Below are 23,149 nucleotides of genomic sequence, written 5' to 3'. Positions count from 1 at the left end.
GTGAGCCTAGAAGGCTAAGCTTTCTTCACATTTTCTTTAGCTGTGTAGGGTGATTCCACGTAAGATCGAACAAACGATGGCTGGTCGACCTCTCAAATTTATTTGAAAATTTTATATATTATTGCCTGATGAGTGGAAAGAAGAGATCCGCAATTTGTTTTGCCGCCAAAAATTTTTTCGAACCACAGGAAATCAATAATGCCGAAGAGGTGGAGTGGAGCGCTTATCCGCTCTGCTGTTTTGGCCAACTTTCGTTATGAACTGCACAAAATATATTAAAGTTAGGTAGCTGAAATTTATTTACCTAAATATATGCATGTTTTTGCTTCTGCTCAGGTATTTTTAGTCTTTATGTGTAGTGTAGATGTTTTTATAAAAAACCTCAAAAATGGCCCAATCGGCAAAATTTTCTTTACTTTGAAGGTCTTTATCTCAAAAAAGCCTTGTAGCAGAGCGACAAAAATTCTGCATTACGTTCTTCGCATGCTTATCTACCAAACTGCCAAATCTTGTATTTATATAACTTTTCAGTAAAGAGATATGATCGGGCTAACTTCAAGAAAACACCGAAAAATGAAAACTTCTGACGACAATTAAAAAAAAACCCATTTTTTAAATTTCTTAAACTTTGTCCACTTATTCTCCTCCACATCAGCTTTCACAATCATTAAAAACATGTTGCATAATGTCGTTGCACTAATAGTTACGGCCCCTCCAATTAGACCCTTTGGCAAGGATGGGCAATTCCGACTTCTTGCCCAGAAAGTGTATAAAATGCAGGCAGGATTGAATTTTTAATAGTATACGTTGTTGGGCTACTTGGTTCATAATCTTCAAAATTGGCTAGCGCGAAAATCGACAAGGACTAAGAAGGAACACTGATGAACACTAGCGCCTGTCCCGTACATCAGTGTTCCTTCTCAGTCCTTGTCGATTTTCGCGCTAGCCAATTTTGAAAAAGGATTGAATTTCTTTTTATTAAAAGGCCAGCAGGTACCTAAAAAGGTGTCGCCGGCACTGAAGACGTTAATTTTGAAAATATTTGGTCACTGCAGCGGCCACGAGCGCGGGGCTATCGACCAGGCGCGCGCGCACCCGAGATGCTCGTTGTAAGAGACGGCGCAGTGAGAGCTCGTTTTCGAAACAGCAACACCTCTCGGGTGATTTGGACGCACGTGCACCGGTAGTCGCAGTGATCTGGTTAATTGCGTCGATTTCATTTTCAGGGGGCATAAGAATGTCATCGTTAAACTGTGCGTTCCGTGAAGATCTTTCATTGCAGTGGTAGCAAAAGCACGCGTAGCACAAGTAGTCCGTCTCACTGACAGTCACTGATCTTTCGGGCGTTAAACGTCCCTTCAAAGCATTTATGTCTAGGTCGGTAACTCTGCGAAATTTTGGCTTCTTTGCAATAATTAAAGGAGTACTGACACGATTTTGAGACATCGCAAAAGGGACATTTTTTGCTTCGTTGGTATGCAGTGTCCACGCTGTCCACACACTGGAGTCGGAGAACACGTATAAAATATTTTAATTTGACTTTGAAGTTTTCGTCGCTGAGCATATGCAAGCCAGCCACACTGCAAGGACATTATCCCGACAAGTCAAGACAGTTCCTCCGAGTTCGCGAGTTCTGCGTCCTGCATGCAGCCTAAATCGTAGAAATCACTGTCGGGGTCACTGGACGACAATTCACTCATCGTTGTCTATTGCACCACGAGCAGATGACGGATTTCCCGCTAGTACGTCGCGAATTTCTGTATCTCCGTAACGTCACACTGCTATGAAACGACACTGAGAAGCCACCCCCTCGATATCGAAACCGAAAGTGTCTTTTTAAGGTGGCGCTAATTAAAATATATAGGATGCATCCCCAGGCACGACAATAGTCGTTTTAGGTTTCTCGACACCAGTATTTTTATTTAGAGCAACAATCCGAATTTTTTTTTAAATTCGTGTCAGTACTCCTTTAAGCTTCTTGTGCTTCGAAAGGTAGTCTCCACAATAGACTCATTCAGAGCTATACTTTCTCGTCATGAGACGCACAGGAGGAGTAGAGTAAGAGCAAAGCACAAGAACTATCCGCGCCGAATGAAGTGTGAACAGCGCACCGAACGCGCGGCCAGTTCACGCCGTCTGCTGCCGACATCTAATATAGACAAGCGCATCCGGTTACCAATAGTTCTGCTTTTCTTTCCTTTGACAATTCATACTTTGCTTTGCCACTGGAGCGCCACGTTCATGCTTTCCACTGATCGCAACTGGCGCAGCGCAGTTTCTGTGGCAGCAGCGTGCGTGAAGCGAGCGCTCATATAGCTCCCTTATAGAGTTTTCATCTTGCTTCCATCTCCGCCGCGTTATCAGCGCCTAGCTGAGATGCGAACAGAGGGCGGATAGAATAGCGAAGCTCCAGTGCACGTGCGTTCAAGTCACCCGAGAGGTGTTGCTGTTTCGAACTCAATCGGTCTGAGGGCGCGAGAACGAGCTCTCACTGCGCCGTCTTTTACAACGAGCATCTCGGGTGCGCGCGCGCCTACTCGGTAGCTCCGAGCTCGTGGCCGCTGCAGTGACCAAATAATTTCAAACTTTACGTCTTCAGTGCCGGCGACACCTTTTTAGGTACCTGCTGACCTTTTAATAAAAAGAAATTCAATCCTGCCTGCATTTTATACACTTGCTGGGCAAGAAGTCGGAATTGCCCATCCTTGCCAAAGGGTATCATTGGAGGGGCCGTAACTATTAGTGAAACGACATTATGCAACATGTTTTTAATGATTGTGAAAGCTGATGTGGAGGAGAATAAGTGGACAAAGTTTAAGAAATTTAAAAAATGGGTTTTTTTTTAATTGTCGTCAGAAGTTTTCATTGTTCGGTGTTTTCTTGAAGTTAGCCCGATCATATCTCTTTACTGAAAAGTTATATAAATACAAGATTTGGCAGTTTGGTAGATAAGCATGCGAAGAACGTAATGCAGAATTTTTGTCGCTCTGCTACAAGGCTTTTTTGAGATAAAGACCTTCAAAGTAAAGAAAATTTTGCCGATTGGGCCATTTTTGAGGTTTTTTATAAAAACATCTACACTACACATAAAAACTAAAAATACCTGAGCAGAAGCAAAAACATGCATATATTTAGGTAAATAAATTTCAGCTACCTAACTTTAATATATTTTGTGCAGTTCATAACGAAAGTTGGCCAAAACAGCAGAGCGGATGAGCGCTCCACTCCACCTCTTCGTCATTATTGATTTCCTGTGGTTCGAAAAAATTTTTGGCGGCAAAACAAATTGCGGATCTCTTCTTTCCACTCATCAGGCAATAATATATAAAATTTTCAAATAAATTTGAGAGGTCGACCAGCCATCATTTGTTCGATCTTACGTGGAATCACCCTGTAGTTTTTATATAACAATTTGTTATAGCCAACCAGGCATATACTACGTAGCACTAAGCAACAACTTTTTCTAGCTTTTTATGCCACAGAATTTCGCATGCACAAATGCACAGAAATTGTTGATAGAACATACAAAATGTGTCGAACTAGTTTCAACCACATATCCTAATGGGTTCAAACGAATTTTAACCAAATAGCATTTGCGTGGAGGTTATCTGAACCTTCACTGTAAAGTTAGTGCCTTAAATTTCTGCGACCATAGTGTTGTTAGGCAGCCTACAACATGCTAGTGCTAAAAGAAGAAAATAATTCTGGTGCTCATTTTTTAAAACTGGGTACAGCATATTGTACAGTCTTTTTGGTACCATTTACAAAACGCGCATGTTGTATACAGCACTTGAATAACTTTTGCATATTGAATGCGAAATGATGTACAGCAGTGGCTTGTGTAGGATGTTGATGCTGATATAGATTTGAGAATTGTTGTATTAAGTACATGTGTTGGCTGTGAGTTTCACAGTTGTAATTCTGTTTGTGAAATGCCTTCATCAAACAAGCTCATTATGGAACATTAACTAATAGGGGCCTGTACCAATATTCCTATTCGAATACATGTGAAGTGAAGAAATTATTTCATTAGGCAACTGTTGAATTAATTCTAATGAAAGTTGCTGCATTGAGAGCTAAATTCTGCCGATTGCAGAAAGCTGTATTTTTATGAAGTTGTTCAGTCTTTTCCAAGTCCTCATAGCTAAAATATATGTATTGTACCGGTGCGCATCGGCGCCCGCTCTGTGCCAGCGAGAGTGAAGACGGTGACGTTCGTGCGTTGCACGCTCGGTCTGTTTTCTGTGCTGACGCTGTCTCGCATTCGTGACCCTTGTGCCAGGCGCCGTGCCGAACCTCTTTAGAAGAACCCGCCTGTTGCATTCGGTGGAGGTGCATGTACAGTATGTACATATATATATATGTAAGCATAAATTTTCAGTGTAATGTTCCTACAATAGCCGCCACAGTGGTACATTGGTTGCAGTGCTTGGATGCTGACCCGAAAGTCACAAATTGCTCCTAGTTGCGGTAGTCACATTTGGATGGAGATGAAATGCTAGGGGCCAGTGTACTTAGATTTAAGCAAATGTTAAAGAATTCCAGGGGGTCGAAATTTCTGGCACCCTCCCCTACGGTGTGACTCATAATCATATCATGGTTCTGGTACGTAAAATCTCAGAAATTATGGTAAGTATGCCTCCAATAAAAGTAGATATCACATTTAAGTAAACTTGATCTGTTAAAGCATCTATAAATGGGATAATCTCTTATATTAGTCCACAGCTTGCATGAAATTGTCAGTTTTCACAAGGTTTTGCAAAATTTCTAAAGTGAACAACGTTTACATAAATCAGTGTCTTATATATTGCTATCCCTATAGATGCAGTTCACAGAGTCCAGATTTAGTTATTTATTGACTGAATTAAATGATTGTGAAGTGGATGCTGATGGCCTAATTAAAACAAATCTGCTTTCTGCAGTTGGTAGATTTTAACTCTTTTAAGTGTAGCAAGCCTGAAAAAATTAAGTACATTACAAGCCAAGTGAAAATATTTTTCTGTCCTCATCTGTTTAGATGAAAGCTCTCAAACCAAAGGCCCTCTTGAGTAGTTTTGCAGACTATCTAAATCTTGTTCTTCATTCTTAACTGCATCTGCACATTTAACCACCTTATGCCTCCCACCACTTCTACTTAATTTTTGAAATTGAAGAGCCAGCTTGTTTACATTTGCACATTCTAGTGCCCCTTGCAACTCTAGTCTCTCCTCAGGCCTCAGGGTATGTGGTCATTTCAGCATATACAATACATTCATGACACTCTTGATATCTGGTGTAATCACTTGTTATTTGAGTGTGTTGTGTAATATTCAATAAAAGGTATATAGAAATAAGCAGCCTGCCTTGAATGTGTTAAATGCTAACCACTTTAAAGGGCCCCCGACACCAAAATTCTTGTTTCTGACTTTTATGCTTTAATTAGTAGCTTTGTGTTTGGTCATCCAGAAACTGAATGGTAAATGCTCTAATGTATTGCATAATTTATGCTAGCATCCTTAATTATGACATCACTTCTAAATGCCACCTAAAATTATAAGAAACCCCAAAACTTGTTTCTGACGTTGACAATACCTGCTTTACTCGTGGAACGTCTCACGGGGTTCCTGATCTACGTCCTATTAGTGGTGATGTTGCGAGGTGCTGCCAACTCAGATGAGCAGCCACACTTACTTTAGCTCCAAATTAAAATATCCTAAAGGCAACGTTCGCCACTAATAATCGGTTGGAAATGTCCATGTATGTGGTTTGTAATTTTGGTGTCAAGTGTCCTTCAAAAATTTGTGACAAATTCTCTGGTACTGGGCATACTTGAACACAGATCACACAGGTTCCTCAAACGGAGCACTCGGACGCTATAGAACTGTGCCACGATGCACATGGCATGCACCCTCGGGCTGTAGGGTGTTGTGATGCTGGTGCCATGAGATTAAAGCATTCTACGGGGCTCAGCAACAGATCACCATGGGTACATAGTGACGGTGAACAGAGACCAGACACACACGAAGCACAGCATATATGCACCTGGCGCTTCTACTGTAAGACATGCGCACATTTGTGTGGTATCAGTGAGTGCGCTTTAGCGGTGAAACGAAAATGAAGGCTCAGAAAATTCCTGGAATCTCAACTTTACTGAGCCATCACAATCTACCTTGTGAAACATTTCTTGCCAATTTTCTATTTTTGAAAGTTTCAACCCATATTACTAATCAATTCAATTGTGGCTGTATTTCTTGCCAAAAAGGCAAGCATAGCTGTAGCCAGAGTCCTTCAATTGAAGGACTCTGCTATAACCTTTGGAAATTTTACGTTTCTTGATTTTTCAAACTTTCGTCCCATTTTCATAAAAGTACTTGTGGGTGCATTCTTGACGAAAAAGGTAAGCCTTTGTAAATCTTGTAATCTTCTGACTTTTGAAATTTAAATCCCATTTTAATGAAGTTGATTGTGGATGCATTTTTGACCTACATGCAATACAGGGTGTCCCAACTATCGAGCACTAAGATTTAAAAAAAAAGAAAAAAAAACTGTGATACGCGAGGCAAACCTAGTACGTATTCTTCCCTGCACATTAGTGTGATTACTACGAATTTTTTCGTTAATGAGGTTTAATTATAATTAATTTTGTAACTCGACAGGTGCTCACAATATTTAAAACGTCAATGAGGCATATGCAGACATCATCTCTCTGCGCTATTTTCAAGAGCTTACTAATCGAGTGCTCATTTTTTTTCCCGGCTGAATAAGGAAGCGCTCGAAATATGAAAATATCACGTGATTAAACCGCAGCGCATATCGGGAATCGGCGCCTTCAAACAGGCTCACTGGGAGGAATTGCGAGTATCAAGAAAAGAATGCAGGAATTTTTTTTTTTTTTTTTTGCCAGTTCCACGCCGTGAAAGCAGTCTGACAGCGAAGCTGTTGCCCCCTTTCACTCGGTCCCTTCAAATCTCTTCAGTCGTTTTGCCTGTTACTTCTATGTCATTTCTTTGTTATTTGAGCCAAGTCAGGTCATTATAGTTCCTACCGCTCTGGTCGGCGTGGGTTACCGTAGACAAAGTTAACTCTCTGCTGTCTTTTTCTGTCGCTCCCAGTCTACCTTTCTGCCATTTCTGGGGATCCCTCTTAATTCACTGTTTGAATCGCCCGCTTTACGTAAGCTTCTTTACGCTACCCAAGCTTGTGTATTTTGTGCGCTACTTCATCAATTTCTGCAATCGGTTCTGGCGCATGCAGCACGCAAAGGCAGAGTCCTTAAATTTGTTTCCGATAATTATACATAGCTTGCAAGAGACGTCACATATCTCTGCTCTAGGGTCACAACATGGCGATCACCGTGATTTCTTTATCTCATTAGAGAGTGCCAGTGCAGATGGGGTCACCCAGTCGTTCGGTCACAGCGTTCTTTTGTGCTCTCCCCGCTTTCTTTTGTTCGCCAGCCGCGCCAAGGCAAAGTTCTAGGAGGCGTTGGCCAAGGGGGCACGCGAGGCTTTGGGTATGAAAGATGCTTGGGGTTGGGGGCACCGGCACTAATCTCATGGCGTGCCTCAACGTTTCTTGCTCGGCGCGTTCGAGCAACTGGTACCCCAAAATGTTGGCCATGGTGACGTCAGTGCAAGAGATGTATACGGAGCGATTTCTTGTTCACTCCGGGTGTTCGACTCAAAACCCATGTATGTACAGGACATGAGGTTACGAAGGCCATGATTCTGTGCTGCGCAGGAACGCAGGCAGTCATGATTTGAACAGTCGTAAACATGTCACACATCCATTATATATGTGTGTGCGTGCGTGTGTGTTTGTTCGTGTTTCACACGCATTACTGCCACAGTGCAGGGAAATATGCTGGGATTTTTTTCGAAGTATGCAGGGAAAAATGCCCGAAATAGGAAATTTTCGTGTCTTGGAATGGGAATTCTTCGGCGTAGGACGGAACATCACTGCTTGCCCTGGAGAATTGGGAAGCGGTCGGTTGAATGCGTTGTTTTTAACCGCGGTTTCGCGGCGTTTTAGATGCGAAGTATCTTAAGGCGGAGCTCAATCCGGTGGTGGTGGTGGTGGTGGTGGTGGTGTGCGGCGTGACCACCCTTACTGCGCATGCGCATACCCTCTCCACACACCTCCTCTCCACTCACCCTCTCCCCTTCCCCCTTCCGCTTTCCCTCTCCCCTCCCCCTTTCCACTTTCCCTCTCCCCTCCCCCTCTCCCCTCCCCACTTTCCCTTTCCTCTCCCCTTCCTCTCTCCACTTTCCCTCTCCCCCTCCCCCTCTCCCATACCCCTCTCCTCGCCCCTTTCCACTCTTCCACTGAAACGCGGGCTAGACATGCCGAAATTCTCTCCTGCGCAACGCCGCGATGAGCTCGAGCGCATGCGCGTCCCCTCCCCTTCTCCCTCCTCTCCTACGCTGCCCCCCTCTCGCCCGCCTGTCGACCGCGTTCCCCGCTCGCCCTATGAGAATTAACGGCCGGGCTAGATGGAAGATACGACGCGCGTAGCGTCCCTCTTCGCGTTCCACGACGCGAGGTCGGTAGCATGCCCAACGAACGCCAACGAAACGCGATCGTGCAAATGCTCCGGCTTCGCATCGCCTCATGGTCCCCTTTAGCGGGAGATGGTGTAATTTTTCCCTTTTGAAGAGCTTTGTTTTGCTCTCACTTCATGTGTTCGGACCCCTAGAGGCTACACAATGCGGAAAAGGACAGTAAAAGTTATCGGCGGCAGGGTACTTTTCTGCTCCGTGCCACAGTACGCTACGTACGCGAAGGACCCAGGCGTGAGCTTTCACTTTTACCCCTCCCTGCTTTGCAAGAGCGCGATGCCGCTGTCACCTGTCTTTCTTTTATTGTTATTTCAAGTCCATGGCTAAAATGGACACCGACCCCGAATGCCGAATGTTTCAGACCAGGGGCGTAGCCAAGGGGGGGGGGGGTTCAAACCCCCCCTCCCCCGAAATTTTTCAATTTTGCATGTGTGTATATACACGCACACACACAAACGCACGCACGAACGTACATAAAGTATGGTTGACCCCCCCCCCCCCCCGAAAAAAAATTTCTGGCTACGCCCCTGTTTCAGACGTTTCAGCTTTCGCATGGGAGCCTTGTTCACAACGAAAAATGAATACACAGACGGTCCGGTTGTGTATGTTAAAAAACAAACAAACTTGGAGGACGCTTGAGCTTATTCGCCTTCAAGAGTAGAACGCGACAGCGTACGTAATGCATATTACGTTGCGCCCCGGCCGTGCGCGTAGCCTTCTCAATTGCTAGCCTCGCTTCGATTCTCGGTGCATGCCTCCGCGGTGCCGCAAGGAAACGAACGTCTGTGCGCGTAACATTGGCCGTCTCAAACTCTCCTGGAATATCTACTGCACGTACAGTTGTTAAGTGCCCACTACGCCACAATTCTTCCTTTTGCGACTCAGCGAAGGGCCCACTACGCGTCCGTAAGGCAACACGCGAATCGCAGGTGTTCACTTTGTTTACTGATGATGATAAATATGTCTGAGCGCACGTGTTTTGACGCCTGGTGCTATTCTACGCTTCTGCCACGCAATATTACATGCGCTAAGGAGACTCGTTTCACTACATAACATTCATATAGTGTTATTTTCTGAATCAGTTTCAAACAATTATCGTAGCTCTACGGAGAATGTTACATTGTTCCAGGGCTTACGTTCGGAAGTTTCACCGGATATTTGCTACTTTTATTTGAAGTTATGAGTCGATGAGGCATGGCAATGTTTTTAGACCAGTTTGTGCAGGTGGTCTTGGGTTGGTGCACCTCTTTATTAGACAACTGGTGTCTCGGTTTTTCTATTTTCGGTACTGTGCTCATCCGCTGCTTCGAACATTTTTGCAAGTGAATCTCGTAGATGTTTTACCAAGTTCAGTGGTGTCTGCTAATTGTGCCTCGCCTCCATATTTGCAAAGATTCATGTGTGAATTGTATGAATTAGTCATCAGAGAATCTGACTGTCAAAAACGCATTATTTATTCTCTAGTTCAAGGAAAGATCTGTGTAATGCCCATAGCGTGCGCACGGGGGGTGGGGGGGAGGGGGGCGCCCCCCCCCCCCCTTGTCACTTAAGAGGGGGTGCAAAATCTGCCCCATACATTGACCCCCCTAGTCATCTAAGAGGGGGGGGGCGATAAATCTGCCTCGTACATTGACTCAGTAGGGGGGGGGGGCGATGAACCTTCGCCCCCCTCCCCCCTGATGGGGAACCCTGCGCACGCCTATGATAATGCCATATTAGATGTTATTTCCTGCACCTTTGTACCGCTCACTATATGTTGAAGAAAATGCCTATTTCACCAATATCCAAGACATTCTTCTACATAGTGCATACACATATGCTGCCTGTAAAGACCTGGTTAGGCAGCAAAGGCATCTTCGTTGGTTGGTTGGTTGGTTGCAAAACTTTATTGAGGTCCTGCAAGGCGCGCGTACGTCATCTTCGTGTCTTCAGTTAATTGTCGCCTCCGTGAAGTTCCGGAAACTATAGATATAGAACATTGCTTCATCAGCTGTAAAGACGCTATACCCTTTTGGGAAGTTCTGCAAAGGACTTTTAAAAAACAACTTTATTTAAACTCTTATAGCACTTTACCTCGTGCCACACAAAAGTGCCTGTTGACATGCTCTTTCAATGGGTATGCACAGTTTATGGAAAACTTGCATGCTAGACAGGCACGCGGAACCTTATCGCGGTTGCACTTCATGCAAATGGCTCTTCAGCTAAAAGACTTTTATCAACAATTAGTTTCAACCAGACTGGTATCCACTCTACATGAAATGTAATGGTTTTAGGACACAGGATTATTTTATACTTCTTTCTGTGTAACGCTTGTTGTGCGCTGGTAGAGGCTGCCTTGAGTATTTTGTTCGGTATATGTATGCTAATTACGCACATTTGTAATAAATACTGTTGTGACCTCAGCAGACATGACGCAACACCTTTCCTTGCACAGTAACAAGGGTTTATTAACAGAAACAGGTCAACAGAAAGAGTGACCGGGAACATAAGTTGGCTGCCTTTTATAAGGGCAGTAATCGCGATAGTGATGACGTCTGTCCAGTCACACGCACGCGCACTTTCACCCGCACTGCGCTGCACTCACACGCACGCACTGACGCACGCGCACTGACACAACAAATACCATGAAAAAAAAAGCAATATTGTGGCTATGTGGTAGAACACCTGCTTGCTAAGCAGACGGCCCGGGTTCGATTCTCACTCGAACCCGAAGATTTCCTATTTATTTTATTTGCATCTTTCGCGATTTTTCGGTCACGGACAAGATGATTTTTCGCTCACAACCAACGACGCCGTCACCGACCCCGATGCCGACGCGAGAATTTCTGCGAAACAAGCTCTTTAGCGCTATCGCGTTAATACGACGTAGCAACATGCGTAGAGGTGTGGGAAGCTGCCGTCATACGTTTAAGCGTGTGCGCCGTTCTCTGAATTGTTAGAGGTTCAAGATAAAGCCGAGAAGCATAGGCGTGCGCACAGGGGGGGGGGGGGGGGGGGGGGGGGCGGCCGCCCCCCATATTCGCCTAACAGGGGGGAACAAAGTCAGCCCCACACATTGACATAATAGGGTGGGGGGCGCTTCGCCTCGGGGGGGGGGGGGGGGGTGCTGCGACGAACCTTCGCACCCCCCCCCCCTGAAGGGGAACCCTGCGCACGCCTATGCGGAGAAGTCTTTTTTTTCCCTTTCCTTTATAAAACGGCAAGTTGGGCGAGTTGGTAGTTAAACATAATTTGCTGAGGCCCTGAGGGCAGCGCGACCCGGACTAAGGACTGAGAGACACGTACACAAACAAGCGCTGACTGACAACACAGTATATACAGTTGATTCTACGTGCTCGGCCTGCGCATTCGATGAAACCTTCTTTCTTACATCATGTATGTGCTGCTTGAGTCTTTGCTGAAAGTTACCTGTCTCGCCGACGTAACCTCCACGCACTGACGCTGGTATTTTCCCTGAAACTTAATATTGCCATTTAGACCACGGTAAGCCACACCTTGCAGCATGCTCATTCAAGTGCACAAAGTAATACGACCGGCTGGCACACGATGCATTTGCTGTCGCAGTCGAGCTTGATCGGTACCGTATTTTTCGTTCGCGATTGGCCCTTTTGAGCTGGAGAACTGAGTCAACCATCGAAAATTTTCATCCCTATGTATAATGTGGCTAGATGGCGATCGAAAGTGCACCCTGTGACGACCGTAGAAAATTTGCGCAGTAAGGGGGAACAGGTAATATTAAGATCGAGCCGCAGAGAAACTTGGGCTCATGTCAAATGTTATCTAGCTACAACTCCGAATGAGCCACGCGCATGCGTATGGCTCTCTTGCGTTTGCCTCCAATTATGTCAGTAGAAAGGTTGCGGCTGCATGCAGCTCTAAGCATGCTTCGTTGCTTCCCACAAAACGGAGAATCCGCTTGCGTCGTGCCTCATAGAGATGTGTGTGCTAAACAGGAATGTAAATTTGCGCATGCTTGTCGTGTCAACCACAGCCAGTTTTTAGACGCAAACCTTTACAATGAATGAAGCTGCACGCGATTGCACGCATTTCTTGGAGCAAAAATATGTGTATTTGCCACAAGCACGCGCTAAAGCCCATTTGGTGCTTCAATTCGTCACAAAATGGTTCATTACCTTATACGAAAGCAGCGCGCTCGGCCTTCGTGGCTTCCATACAGGCGGTCGCAGCACACGACGTCGGCAGTCAGGGCGTTGTCTAAGGCATTATGAGGAGCGTAATATTTTTCCGGAGCAGTTATTTAGCATTTCGTAGTCAGTGACGAAGCCGCCGCAGTATTTCACTGATTTTGTAACCTAACCTCCGCACTCACGTCAGAGCACATACGTCAGTATTATCGAAACGAAGTGCGCTTTACGGTGGAATAATGTGAATATCATACGTAAATTTTGTTAACGTATTCCTGCGGGGTCAGGCAAAGCTTGAATTCCTTGCTGAATCATAGTAATACAAATGTAATGTTTATTAGACTTCTATAAAAGCGGAGCCAACGCAGGAACCACAGACGTTAACCTGACATGACACCTGTATTGTAGGAGTACATATATAGTGCTTATTGCTTTGTGATAAAATTATAGCAAGCACCAGAACCACAACTGACGTTGCACCGACATTACGCCTGCATGGGGTGTTTTTCCAAAGCAGTTTCTAGACCTGGGATAGCTCTCTGGTAGAATGCCTGATTGCCTCTCAGAATGCTTGGGTTTGGTTCCTGCTGGGATCATAATTCTTATTATTCGTCGGGTCAGCGCTGCCGATGTCGGTTTTTCTTAATGCTCTCGCATTTAAATTACCAATGTCTGTTCTCGCCGTTCCTGCGTTGCGTGGATATAAACTTTCCATCACCTGTGGCGCATACCCGTACATCGCCGCCCTTGGTAAACGGGTATGTGCCACAGGTGTCTGGAGGGAAGGGTTTGACGACGTACGCGACAGGATTTTCACGTTATTCATGCATGACCAGACAGTCATGTTCTTCAAATCATATTTACCCTCCCATGTCAATTTTGGTCTACACCAAGTTAAGGAGGCGTTCACGAGAGCACCGAGACGTAGACGGCTAGATAGATACGTAGACAGAAACACTCAAAGTGCCTTGGATTCGCCAAGAAATGCTTCGCATTTAAAAAGGAGACTCGAAAGCGGCTGCGGGCTGTGCGGGAGAGGGCTGGCGGAACAATCCAACCTTGCACGTCACAGGGATGCCTCCGCATGGTGGCGCCACGATATGTCCTCGCGCTCTTCAGACACACGCAACACGACAGCTAAGTATTTGCTGAATTTGCAGCCTTCATTTTGTTTCGTGCACTTTGTGTGTGCCAGTGCGCGCATTTTGCCGCGCACATGACATTATGATTATATAGTGGTGATATCTCGATTTTATTTGCTGGTATCGAGACACCTCGACAAGCCTGGTAAATAGGTAATTTTGCGAGATATATAACGCCGTTTTCATGAGCAGTCGCTCCAGTGCTATAGAAAAAAAAAAACACAGCAAGACATATAATTAATGTCATGGAACTACATATGCGTCGTTCGGGTAACCTAAGCGACAGCTAGTACATGTATCATCGCTTATCCGTTGTTAAACGCAGGTCACGACGAAAATATCTTGCACCAAACACTTGCAATGCTGCGCCGATACCAAATTTCGGTTTAATTTCTCCACGAGCGCGATATATTCGAATCAATCGAGCGAATTCCCTCGGACCTGTCTCTTCCGCACTCAATATGCTGCAGCGCAGGCGCCATGTCCGGTTCGAGCAGGAGCCGCAGTCGAGTGCTTGACCGCTCCTGGTGGCGTATGCGTGGTCACCATTGCTCGTATAATATCTTGGTTCCGTTTGTTCTCGCGGGACGGCTTCTCTGCCGTAGCGACTTCTCGGTCCTCCGGTCGCGACATGGTGTAGCTGGCCGTCAGCTTTTCTACGGCCGGCTGGTACGGCGATAGCGAATCAGTGCTTCTGTGCACGAGCGAGTGTAGCGCCTTTGGGCCCAGTGGTCCCCTGGCGAGTGCCAGCAGGCCACGCACGTAGGCAGCCGCGAAGCGCTCTCCGTAGAAGGGCATCTTGGGCCAGAGCCAGCCGTCGACGAATCCTAGATGGCCGCCCCGAGGAGTGACGACCGCGCTCAGCCAGGGAGACCGCTCGATTTCGGCCACCGGCAGCGTCTCGAGTGAGCCGAAGGCGTCGTCGGCCGCCAGCAGGTAGAGCAACGGTCGCCGCACTGTCGACAGCTTGCCCTGCACGCGTGAAAACATCAGCACAGTCAAAGAGGTAAAGTGAAAAATGAAAAAAAAAAAATTTCAGCCAGTTCCACGTCGTGAAGACCGCCGGACAGCGAAGCTGTCAGCGCGCGAGTGTATGTGATTGGCTAGCGAGATCACGTGATGTCGTAAATGCGCGGCTAGATTTGAAATACGTGCGCTTACACATTTCGGCCACCACCACCGTTATTATTATTATTATTATTATTATTATTATTATTATTATTATTATTATTATTATTATTATTATTGTTATTATTATTATTTCGAGCATCATCGTTTTATTATTTTTTTTATTTTTTTAGTACATTTCGACCATCATCATCTCGTTTGATTTATTGCTTTATCCACTTCCCCTCTGGTCACGTGACCCGCGCAACGTCCTCCACCACCACCACCACCACCACTACTACTACTAAACAAAAAAAAAAGCCTCTCCGGTTTCACGTGCCATAACCATTATGTGATAATAAAATACACCGCAATGGGATACTCGTCTAGAGCACTCAAGAGAAAAGGGGGGAAGAAGCAGGAGGGCGCTGCTTCCTTGTCGTCTTCTTGCCCTTCGCTATCGCCCTCAAAATAAATCACCATGCTAAGCCGGTTGTCATGTTCGCCACAAGACCGAGGTGCATTTCGTGATTACATATGTTCAAATTTTGTTATGCATCCTTATCGTTCGTCACGAGAAGTGGAAATCCAAAAAAGAAAAAAAAAAGCGGATGTTCAGGGGACGACGGAAGCTTGAACGCATGAAACATTCGTGAACACGGGATGTTGCCGGAGCCGACGTTTCGACACGCGGACTTCTCGAAACGTCGGCGGACTCGACGTCGAACGTCGGCTCCAACGACACCCCGTCACGAATTTCTCATTTCGTCACTCGATGTGGCTTTACAGCAGTGCGAATGAAGACGAGACTCATGAAATAGCACGGAACCCGGCCCCAGATTGTCTTGCAAGAAGGACGCTGCTTACATACTGTATAAACATGCGTTACGTTGTTCCGAGCCCTTAGTTTCGTTTTACTACACGCGCATCTGTGCAAGCGAGGCCTTGAACGTCTGTGGTCATGTCGACGTCACCCAGCGGTGACGTCGACATGACCAGTGAAACTTCTCACGCATGGTAATCGCTAAGAAGGCGGTTGGATCAGCTGGACGGAATAATCGCAGCAAATTCACTGACCGATCGCCTGATAGATTAAAAGCAACGCTGGGGTAAAATAGCTGCCGTTATGGTGAAAAAAAAATGAGTAAGTTTCGATCGCATGTATTTACTCGCGTCACTCAAAATTAATACGTAAGCGAATGCTTTCCCATTTTGGCATGGGAATACGGCCGCCGCTGCCAAGCCTATGTGTCAGACTTGGCCGCAGTGAATAACAGTAATTAAATAACCTTGCTGTAATTTTAATTTTGTGGGCTGGTGATTTAGTAATGTAATTAATTGCTTGAAGCGAACTATTTCACGAAAATTACTCTGATATATAGCATGCTTGCTTCCATTATGGCATAAAAATTGACAAAAAAAGGTGCTAAACCTCAAGCACGGGACGTTGAACAAAGCTCTCTCAGATTTCTATGTACACGCTCTGTAAATAAAGTGTACTGTCGGCCGCAAAAGTTTGCGGGATGTGCAGCGCGTGGCGGAGCGACGGAAAACTGCATTGCTGCGTCATCTACCGTGATGCGGCGGGTGTTGAGGCTATCGGCCGCAGCCTCCGCGATTAGATCCGGCAACGGCACGTTGGCTAAACGCGCCGTCGCTAATCGCCGAGGCCGATAGCCTCAACACCCGCCGCATCACGGTAGGTGACGCAGCAATGCAATTTTCCGTCGCTCCGCCACGCGCTGCACATCCCGCAAACTTTTGCGGCCGACAGTACATGAATTGTGCATGAATGATAAGCGTTCCTTAAAATAATTTCATTGCTTCTCAAAAGTAATAACAACGCAGTGTCATTACTTCCGGCCAGCTGCAATCTGTAACGTAATTTTATTAAATTTTGAAATAATTTTGGAAAACTAATTTGTAATTAATTCTATTACTTTTTTTTGAGTAATTTTACAATCTCTGCTGTTTGTATTATAGTGAATCGATGGACTTCCGATGTTAGTGACTGCGGGTGCAGCCACGCATACAGCTTGTAAAGCGAGTTTATAGACTCACGTTGAGGCTGGCGTACTCGTAGAAATCCATGGCGTTCCGGAACCCAAACACCGGTGCAGTGTAGCGGTTGTCGAAGTCGTAGAGTGTGCGGCACCGTTGCAGCTGGTTCACGTCGATCAAATCCTGCACACATTATTAAATCTTCAACGTGCCACTGACATTCTAACGCTCGCGATTCGTTAAAAGTAGCGGAGTGAAAAGATCGAACAGGCCAATGTTTCCTTCCCCCCCCCTCCCCCCCCCCCCCCCCCCCCCCCCACACACACACTGAAGAATACATGTGCTCTGATGTCATTGCGGTGCCGTGTGCAGTATATTCAGGGGCGTAGCCAGATACTTTTTTCGGGGGTGGGGGGTTCAACCAGACTTAATGTATGTTCGTGCGTGCGTTTGTATGTGTGCGTGTACATATACACATGCAAAATTGAAAATTTTTTTTTTGGGGGGAGAGTATGAGACCCCCCCCCCGCCCAACCCACTCCCCTCCTGATGCGCCAATGATAGGTATATTCACAATGAAATACCTAAAGCCTATTGACATTTCACACATATACAGAGACTGACTTTAGGCCTTTTTACAACCATATACACTCAAATTTCAATTACCACTGCCAATTCACTATTAACACGTGTTTCGGGCTTTGTCAAAAGTGGTACCTTGCGCCATTGGTGCATCAATCATCACAGTCCTGTGTCGTTTATATGAATGCCTTTTCATTGGGCGTCCCTTTTCTAATAGCTGCCATTCGCCAATGATAAAACTCACAGGGTCCCTCCAAGACGACTGGAAGGCGAAAGCCATCTTTTTCTTCTCAATCGCTGTATTGATCCTCCCACGACGGCCCCCTGTGAAAGCTTTCTGCACCTAGCATGGTTTAGCACTGCCTCTAGGATCGGAGGCATTCCAAGCTTTCTGCACCTCACTTGGCTTTGCCCTGCCTCCGTGATCGGCACACCTTCGACCAAGCGACGACGTTATGTGATGACACCATCATGTGCCGTCACAGTGACATCATGATGACGTCACAAATTTGGGCGATCTGTGACGTCATGATAACGTCACGAGGTGATGTCATCACGCGATGATAATTTCTTTGCATCACTCATACACTCGTGTTGACGCCGCCCTGGCCGACGGTCAATTATCGCGTTTGAAGAGGCCTCTAAGGCTTTCGCCTTAATAAATAAAAAAACAGTGTTACGGTTGCGCCCATGACGTGGACGTTCCGCCTGATGAGCGTCATGAGGCAGTTGGTGAGGTACAAGTTGATGAGGAAGTTCGATGACCAGCTCATCAGGTTGTCGTAGCTGGTGGGCAAATAGAAAGGCGCCGATACGGACAGGCCGGCGTCGATCTGCGACGCGTCGCCCGTCTGCAGAAGGTAGTGGCTGAGCAGCATGCCGCCCATCGAGTAGCCCACAGCCACCACCACGCTTCCCGGGAAGCGCCGCCGCACCGCCGCCACCACCTGCGATATGCACACCAATGACACCATTACCATCAGAGCGCCAATTCATGACGCCATGCAGGCCCGTAGCCAGGGGGGGGGGGGGGGGGGCTACCCCCACCCCCGAAATTTTGGTGAAGTACGTGTTTTTATCAGAAATAAATAATAAAAATAAGTGTTTTTCTCAAAAAGTCAAGGTTTTCAGCAAGTGCCCCCCCCCCCCCCTGAAAACAAATTCCTGGCTACGGGCCTGTCGCCATGTATACGCTCATTTCGCAGTAGCATTATGAAGCGTTCATAGGCGTAGTCAGAGGGTACTGGGACTTTCACGCGTCCCCTCCCCGAAAGGTTCAGTTTTCATGTGTGTATATGTGCGCGAATAAATACGAACACGCACATACAGAATGGTCACCCCTAATAAAATGCTGGCTACTACCATGGCAGCGTTCTTGCATTGTACGCCAACATGCTATACTCAGCCATATACTATCGATTAAAAACATGCAGCTTGGAAACTCCCTATTCGGGAAGGAGGATCTTATTATGAGGCAAGGCTCACCGGGCTGCAGCCGTGACGGGAGCGGTATTGAGACCGTTATATCAGCAGCGCAGCGCTCTAGCTCTGTCTACTGAGCTAACGCAGCGGTCTAAAAGGTGACAGGTTTAAGATATAGAGGCAAGCTAAAGTGACGAAACACTAACCCGTCCGAAGCTTCGTTTTGGTTTCTGTAGTCTCCCAAAGCACACTTTCAGCAAGTTCGAACTACTTTAATCAAGCCAATAACCCAGCCGTTGAAATCGGAACACGGGCTGGGCAAGTAAAAGGATCTGCAAAACAATACAAAACTCTAGGTTTTAGGATCTGTGCATGTGCTGAAACGGTTGCCCTGTTTTGCGTTTGTCAGTGACTTGTAATGACCACCTGTTTCTTAGATCACAGGGCATAAGACCCGAAGTTGATTGACTGCTTTGGTAGTTACAACAAGGGTACACATATCACACCGTAGTTCGCTATGGGCGGTATATCGTTCTACACGGGGTACTGATCTGAGCATTTTACACTTTTGCTACGCTTCACGAGCATCCGCAGGAGAGGGAAGGGTGGGGAGAGGGCAGACAGCCGCTCTATCACTGCCGTGGCATGACCGGCACGATTAGTTAATAGTGTGTAACTTTCAAAGTTGGCTCGCAATCCTGAAGGCCGTTTCACAGGGATATGCGGACCTGAGTGTGCTAATCAAGCTGTGGCGCTTATTGCCACTGCACAGAAAAACATGGCTGATCCCTCTGTCATAGGAATCGGTATAACACGAAAGTGAAACGTGTCTTCACAGACGTAGTTGAGCGTTTGTTGTGCATTCTTTCGCCCCAAGCGCGAAGGAATGAATGCTACAGCATCAAATTGTAATGTTACGCGAAGAACGGCAAGCCGCTGGAAACTTGCAATGCGCTGCTCAAGCAGAAAGGACGCGCGGAACGGACATACACAGGATGAACGCGAACTGTCACAGTTGTACCTTATTTCTGTGTGAGCAGTGCGCTCCTTTCGCAAAAGCGGCCGCTGCAGTGAGCAAGGTGACCTTCGTGCTCCCAACGGAAACTTGTAGGCAGAGCGCAAAACGTACAAACCACCGAGATCACGAGATAAGCGCCCGCACGGGCGACCACGCCCTGTCGAGGCGCGCGCTAATCCGCGTGGGGGACGACTTTTAAAGCGCGCTCTTCGAGCCCTTCGCGCCGTCTCGCTAGTGATAACGAAAACACGCTGTACCGCCGATCTCTGAGTACCGCCACCGGCGAATGGTGTACATAAATAGCTCGCCGTTGGCATAGAAGAGAACATGCCGTCTGTGGCGGAGTCGTTTCGCGCTGCGCGCTGGCGATCGATAGGTCGTAAGTTCGACTCCCAATGACGGAACTTTTTCTTATAGCTTTTCTTTGCCATACGTTAGTCTGTATATTTTATAACGTCATATCCATGACGGAAATGCGTCAGTGGAGCCGTGGTGGACCCCGGCATAAAACACTTTCGTGTTAAAATATTCGAAATTCCATGGAGGGGAAGGGGGGGGGGCGGCTGCCCCCTCCCCCTCCCACACACACCCTCCGGACGCCCATGCCTGTTGTCCTACCTCGGCGAGGTCGCCGGTGCTTAGCGCCGAGACGAGCCTGAAGTTGTTGAGGTGCAGTCCGTTCTGGCCTCGGTTGTTGAGCACCACGCAGGGGCAACGCAACTGCGCCACCAAGGGCACCAGCGAGCGCATGTAGTACACCTGGCTGCCGCTGGACAGGCCCGTCAGGAAGAGCACCACTGGTGGCGGATATTCTTCGTTGATCCAGTCCAACGCCACCGTACCGCCGTCCGAAAGCGTCAGCATCTGCCGCCGCAGAGGCAGCAGCGGCAGAAAGTTCTGTATGAAGCAAATCCGGAAACTTTCATAGAGACAGTTTCCCGAGGTTCCGAGAGATCACAACTTCGCTCTTCGCTGCTTATCAGTGACAAAAGCATGCCGAGATGCACCAGCTTGTCCAATCTGTGGTACTTGTCGAAAGCATGCAGATGAGTCCGCTACAAGAGGACAAATTAACCATGTTTCTTTGTCTTGCATCACTGCAGTGATTAAAGGAAGAAGGGAAGGGGTTGCATATAGAGAAAGTAACACATTTGCACGTTATTTTGCTCATTTAACCCGTCGTGGTATACCCTACGTTACGCACTGTAGATGAGGCTCCGAATACAATTCCAACTATGATCAACCACTTGTGGTAGCGTGAATCCGAGAAGACAATGCCGGAGTTTGAACCAACTGAAAGAGCCGGGCAGGGAGGAGCCGATGTAGAACGAAACGAAAGAAGAAAGTGATTAGCGAGCTTACAAAAGCCCTCGTGTAGTTAAATACAAAAGCCATCGTGTAGTTAAATTTAGGTGCCCGTTAGGTAACCCCAGGTGGCCAAGTTTCATCGGAAGCTCCCCATAGCGGTGTGGCACATGACTGTGTCCTGGAGCCTATAATTCCAGCACTGATTCTTCCCTTCTTTATAAAAGCATCTGAAAAAAAAACCATCACAATTTCTTGTCAGAATCTCTGAAAGCTGATCTTGAAATGGCTCGCGCTTTTCTGACAAAATTGATGTTTATTATGATCCACTCCCTCAAGTCACTGATACAACACGGCTATAAAGTCGTTGCCTGCACCTTCAGCGTACACTGTGGCGTCCTCTCGATAAGTTGAGTGCAGAGTAAAGCGTCCCACCTGTACGATGAGGCTGACGAGGCACTGGAAGTTTGATCCGATGCACCAGATGGGCGGCCAGAAGGGTTCCTCGACCAGCGAGCCGCAGTTGACGCGCAGGAAGGTGCGCATGTTTGCTGAGCCGCAGATGACCCACGGCTTGCGCGCCACGCACGTATAGTAGTACAGCAGGTACATCGCGAAGGCTACCAGGCACACTAGCTGCAGCGTGGACAGCATGGTCGACCGATTTCGTTTTCGCGGAGAGCAATTTTGGCGCGGCCGGTGCGGCCGACGGCGGCGGCGTCGGGGCGCCGGCTTCGAGGCCCCGAAGTCTCTCGATGGAACGGCAGAGGCGCGAGGCGAGCATGGTTTCGAACTCTCCTTCCTCTTCTACACTTGGACTCGCGAACACGTGGTGCAAGCCTGTCCGCATACAATGAGGCCCAAAGGCCGGCCGCGAAGGTATACGCAAGAGCGATTTACTTAATGTATAGAGCAAGTTGGTCTGAAAGGCAGGCCAGCAAGCACGTACTGAACCTAGAGGTACACTAGAGCAGTGGCGTAGCCAGGGGGTGGCACACCGGGCCCGAGCCCTCCCACCCCCCGAAATTTTTTTCCCATGAAATAAAGAGCACTCGACCACATCTGCCTGCCCGGCCCCCACTTTAGACCAAGGAGGTGCCCCCCTGAAAAAAATTTCTGCCTACGCCTCTGCCTATGGCCCCTGCACTAGAGCTACACTAGAGGTACACAAAGGTACACTTGTAGTAGAAGCCGTAGTAGTCCCTTGAAACCGTGGCACACACCCTTGCTGGGGATTGACCAAGAACCGGGAAGTATTAAAAGAAAATTCTTAAATTATAAGTTAGCTTTTGTCTTTTTAAATATGAAAGAAGTAAAAATGAAACATAAATGGAAGAAATAGAATAATAGGAAAGTACAGATATAAGTAATGTGTTGCCCCTTCCGTTCATACTCGAATTCGTCTTTGCACACCTGCCTTTCAGTAAAATGAATTCGCAACAGTTTCGACGTTTGCCAAGCTCTGTAATATCGCTAAGTAGAACGGCTTAGTAGGTCAATACGGTGTTGAAAGATCTTAAACGTTAACTAACTTGCACTTGCTACAGCGCTCAGTTGCGACCGCGATTATCATCATCGTCATCATTATCATTCTCCAACAATGTTCACGGCCACATAATCATGGCTATGGCATACGTTTTCGTTTCCCGTATTTGCTTTTAACAGCAAAACATTCTTTTTGCTCATGTGTATCTAGGTTCCTAAGTTGAGCAAAAGGCGAGGACGCCGACCACAAGAGGGAAAAACAATTTATTGACATTTCGGCACCCAGAACGGGCCTTGTTCACAGTCTACGCAGCCTTGTTTAATGATTCTTCCCGACCAGACGGGTGTCCCTCGAAGCCTTGATTTTAGGTTCCTAAGTTGGTATCTTTAAATAATAATAAATCT

The 23,149-nt window shown here is 46.9% G+C and overlaps 1 protein-coding gene across 1 annotated transcript; it reads right to left on the bottom strand.

Annotated features, from left to right (window-relative positions):
- Window positions 1–14,196: 14,196 nt before the first annotated feature.
- LOC119385954 (protein ABHD1) lies at window positions 14,197–21,913 on the bottom strand. The gene is made up of 5 exons (XM_037653313.1): window positions 21,695–21,913; window positions 20,573–20,851; window positions 18,195–18,461; window positions 16,993–17,115; window positions 14,197–14,796 (listed from the first exon to the last, which is right to left on the bottom strand). The coding sequence occupies exons 1-5, from the start codon at window positions 21,911–21,913 to the stop codon at window positions 14,281–14,283; spliced, it is 1,404 nt and encodes a 467-aa protein (XP_037509241.1). The 3' UTR covers window positions 14,197–14,280.
- Window positions 21,914–23,149: the final 1,236 nt, after the last annotated feature.

This window comes from Rhipicephalus sanguineus, chromosome 3 (genome assembly GCF_013339695.2).
Source record: "Rhipicephalus sanguineus isolate Rsan-2018 chromosome 3, BIME_Rsan_1.4, whole genome shotgun sequence".
Classification (NCBI taxonomy): domain Eukaryota; kingdom Metazoa; phylum Arthropoda; class Arachnida; order Ixodida; family Ixodidae; genus Rhipicephalus; species Rhipicephalus sanguineus.
The sequence above is the reverse complement of the archived record's forward strand: the minus strand, read 5'-3'. Positions and strand labels throughout refer to the sequence as shown.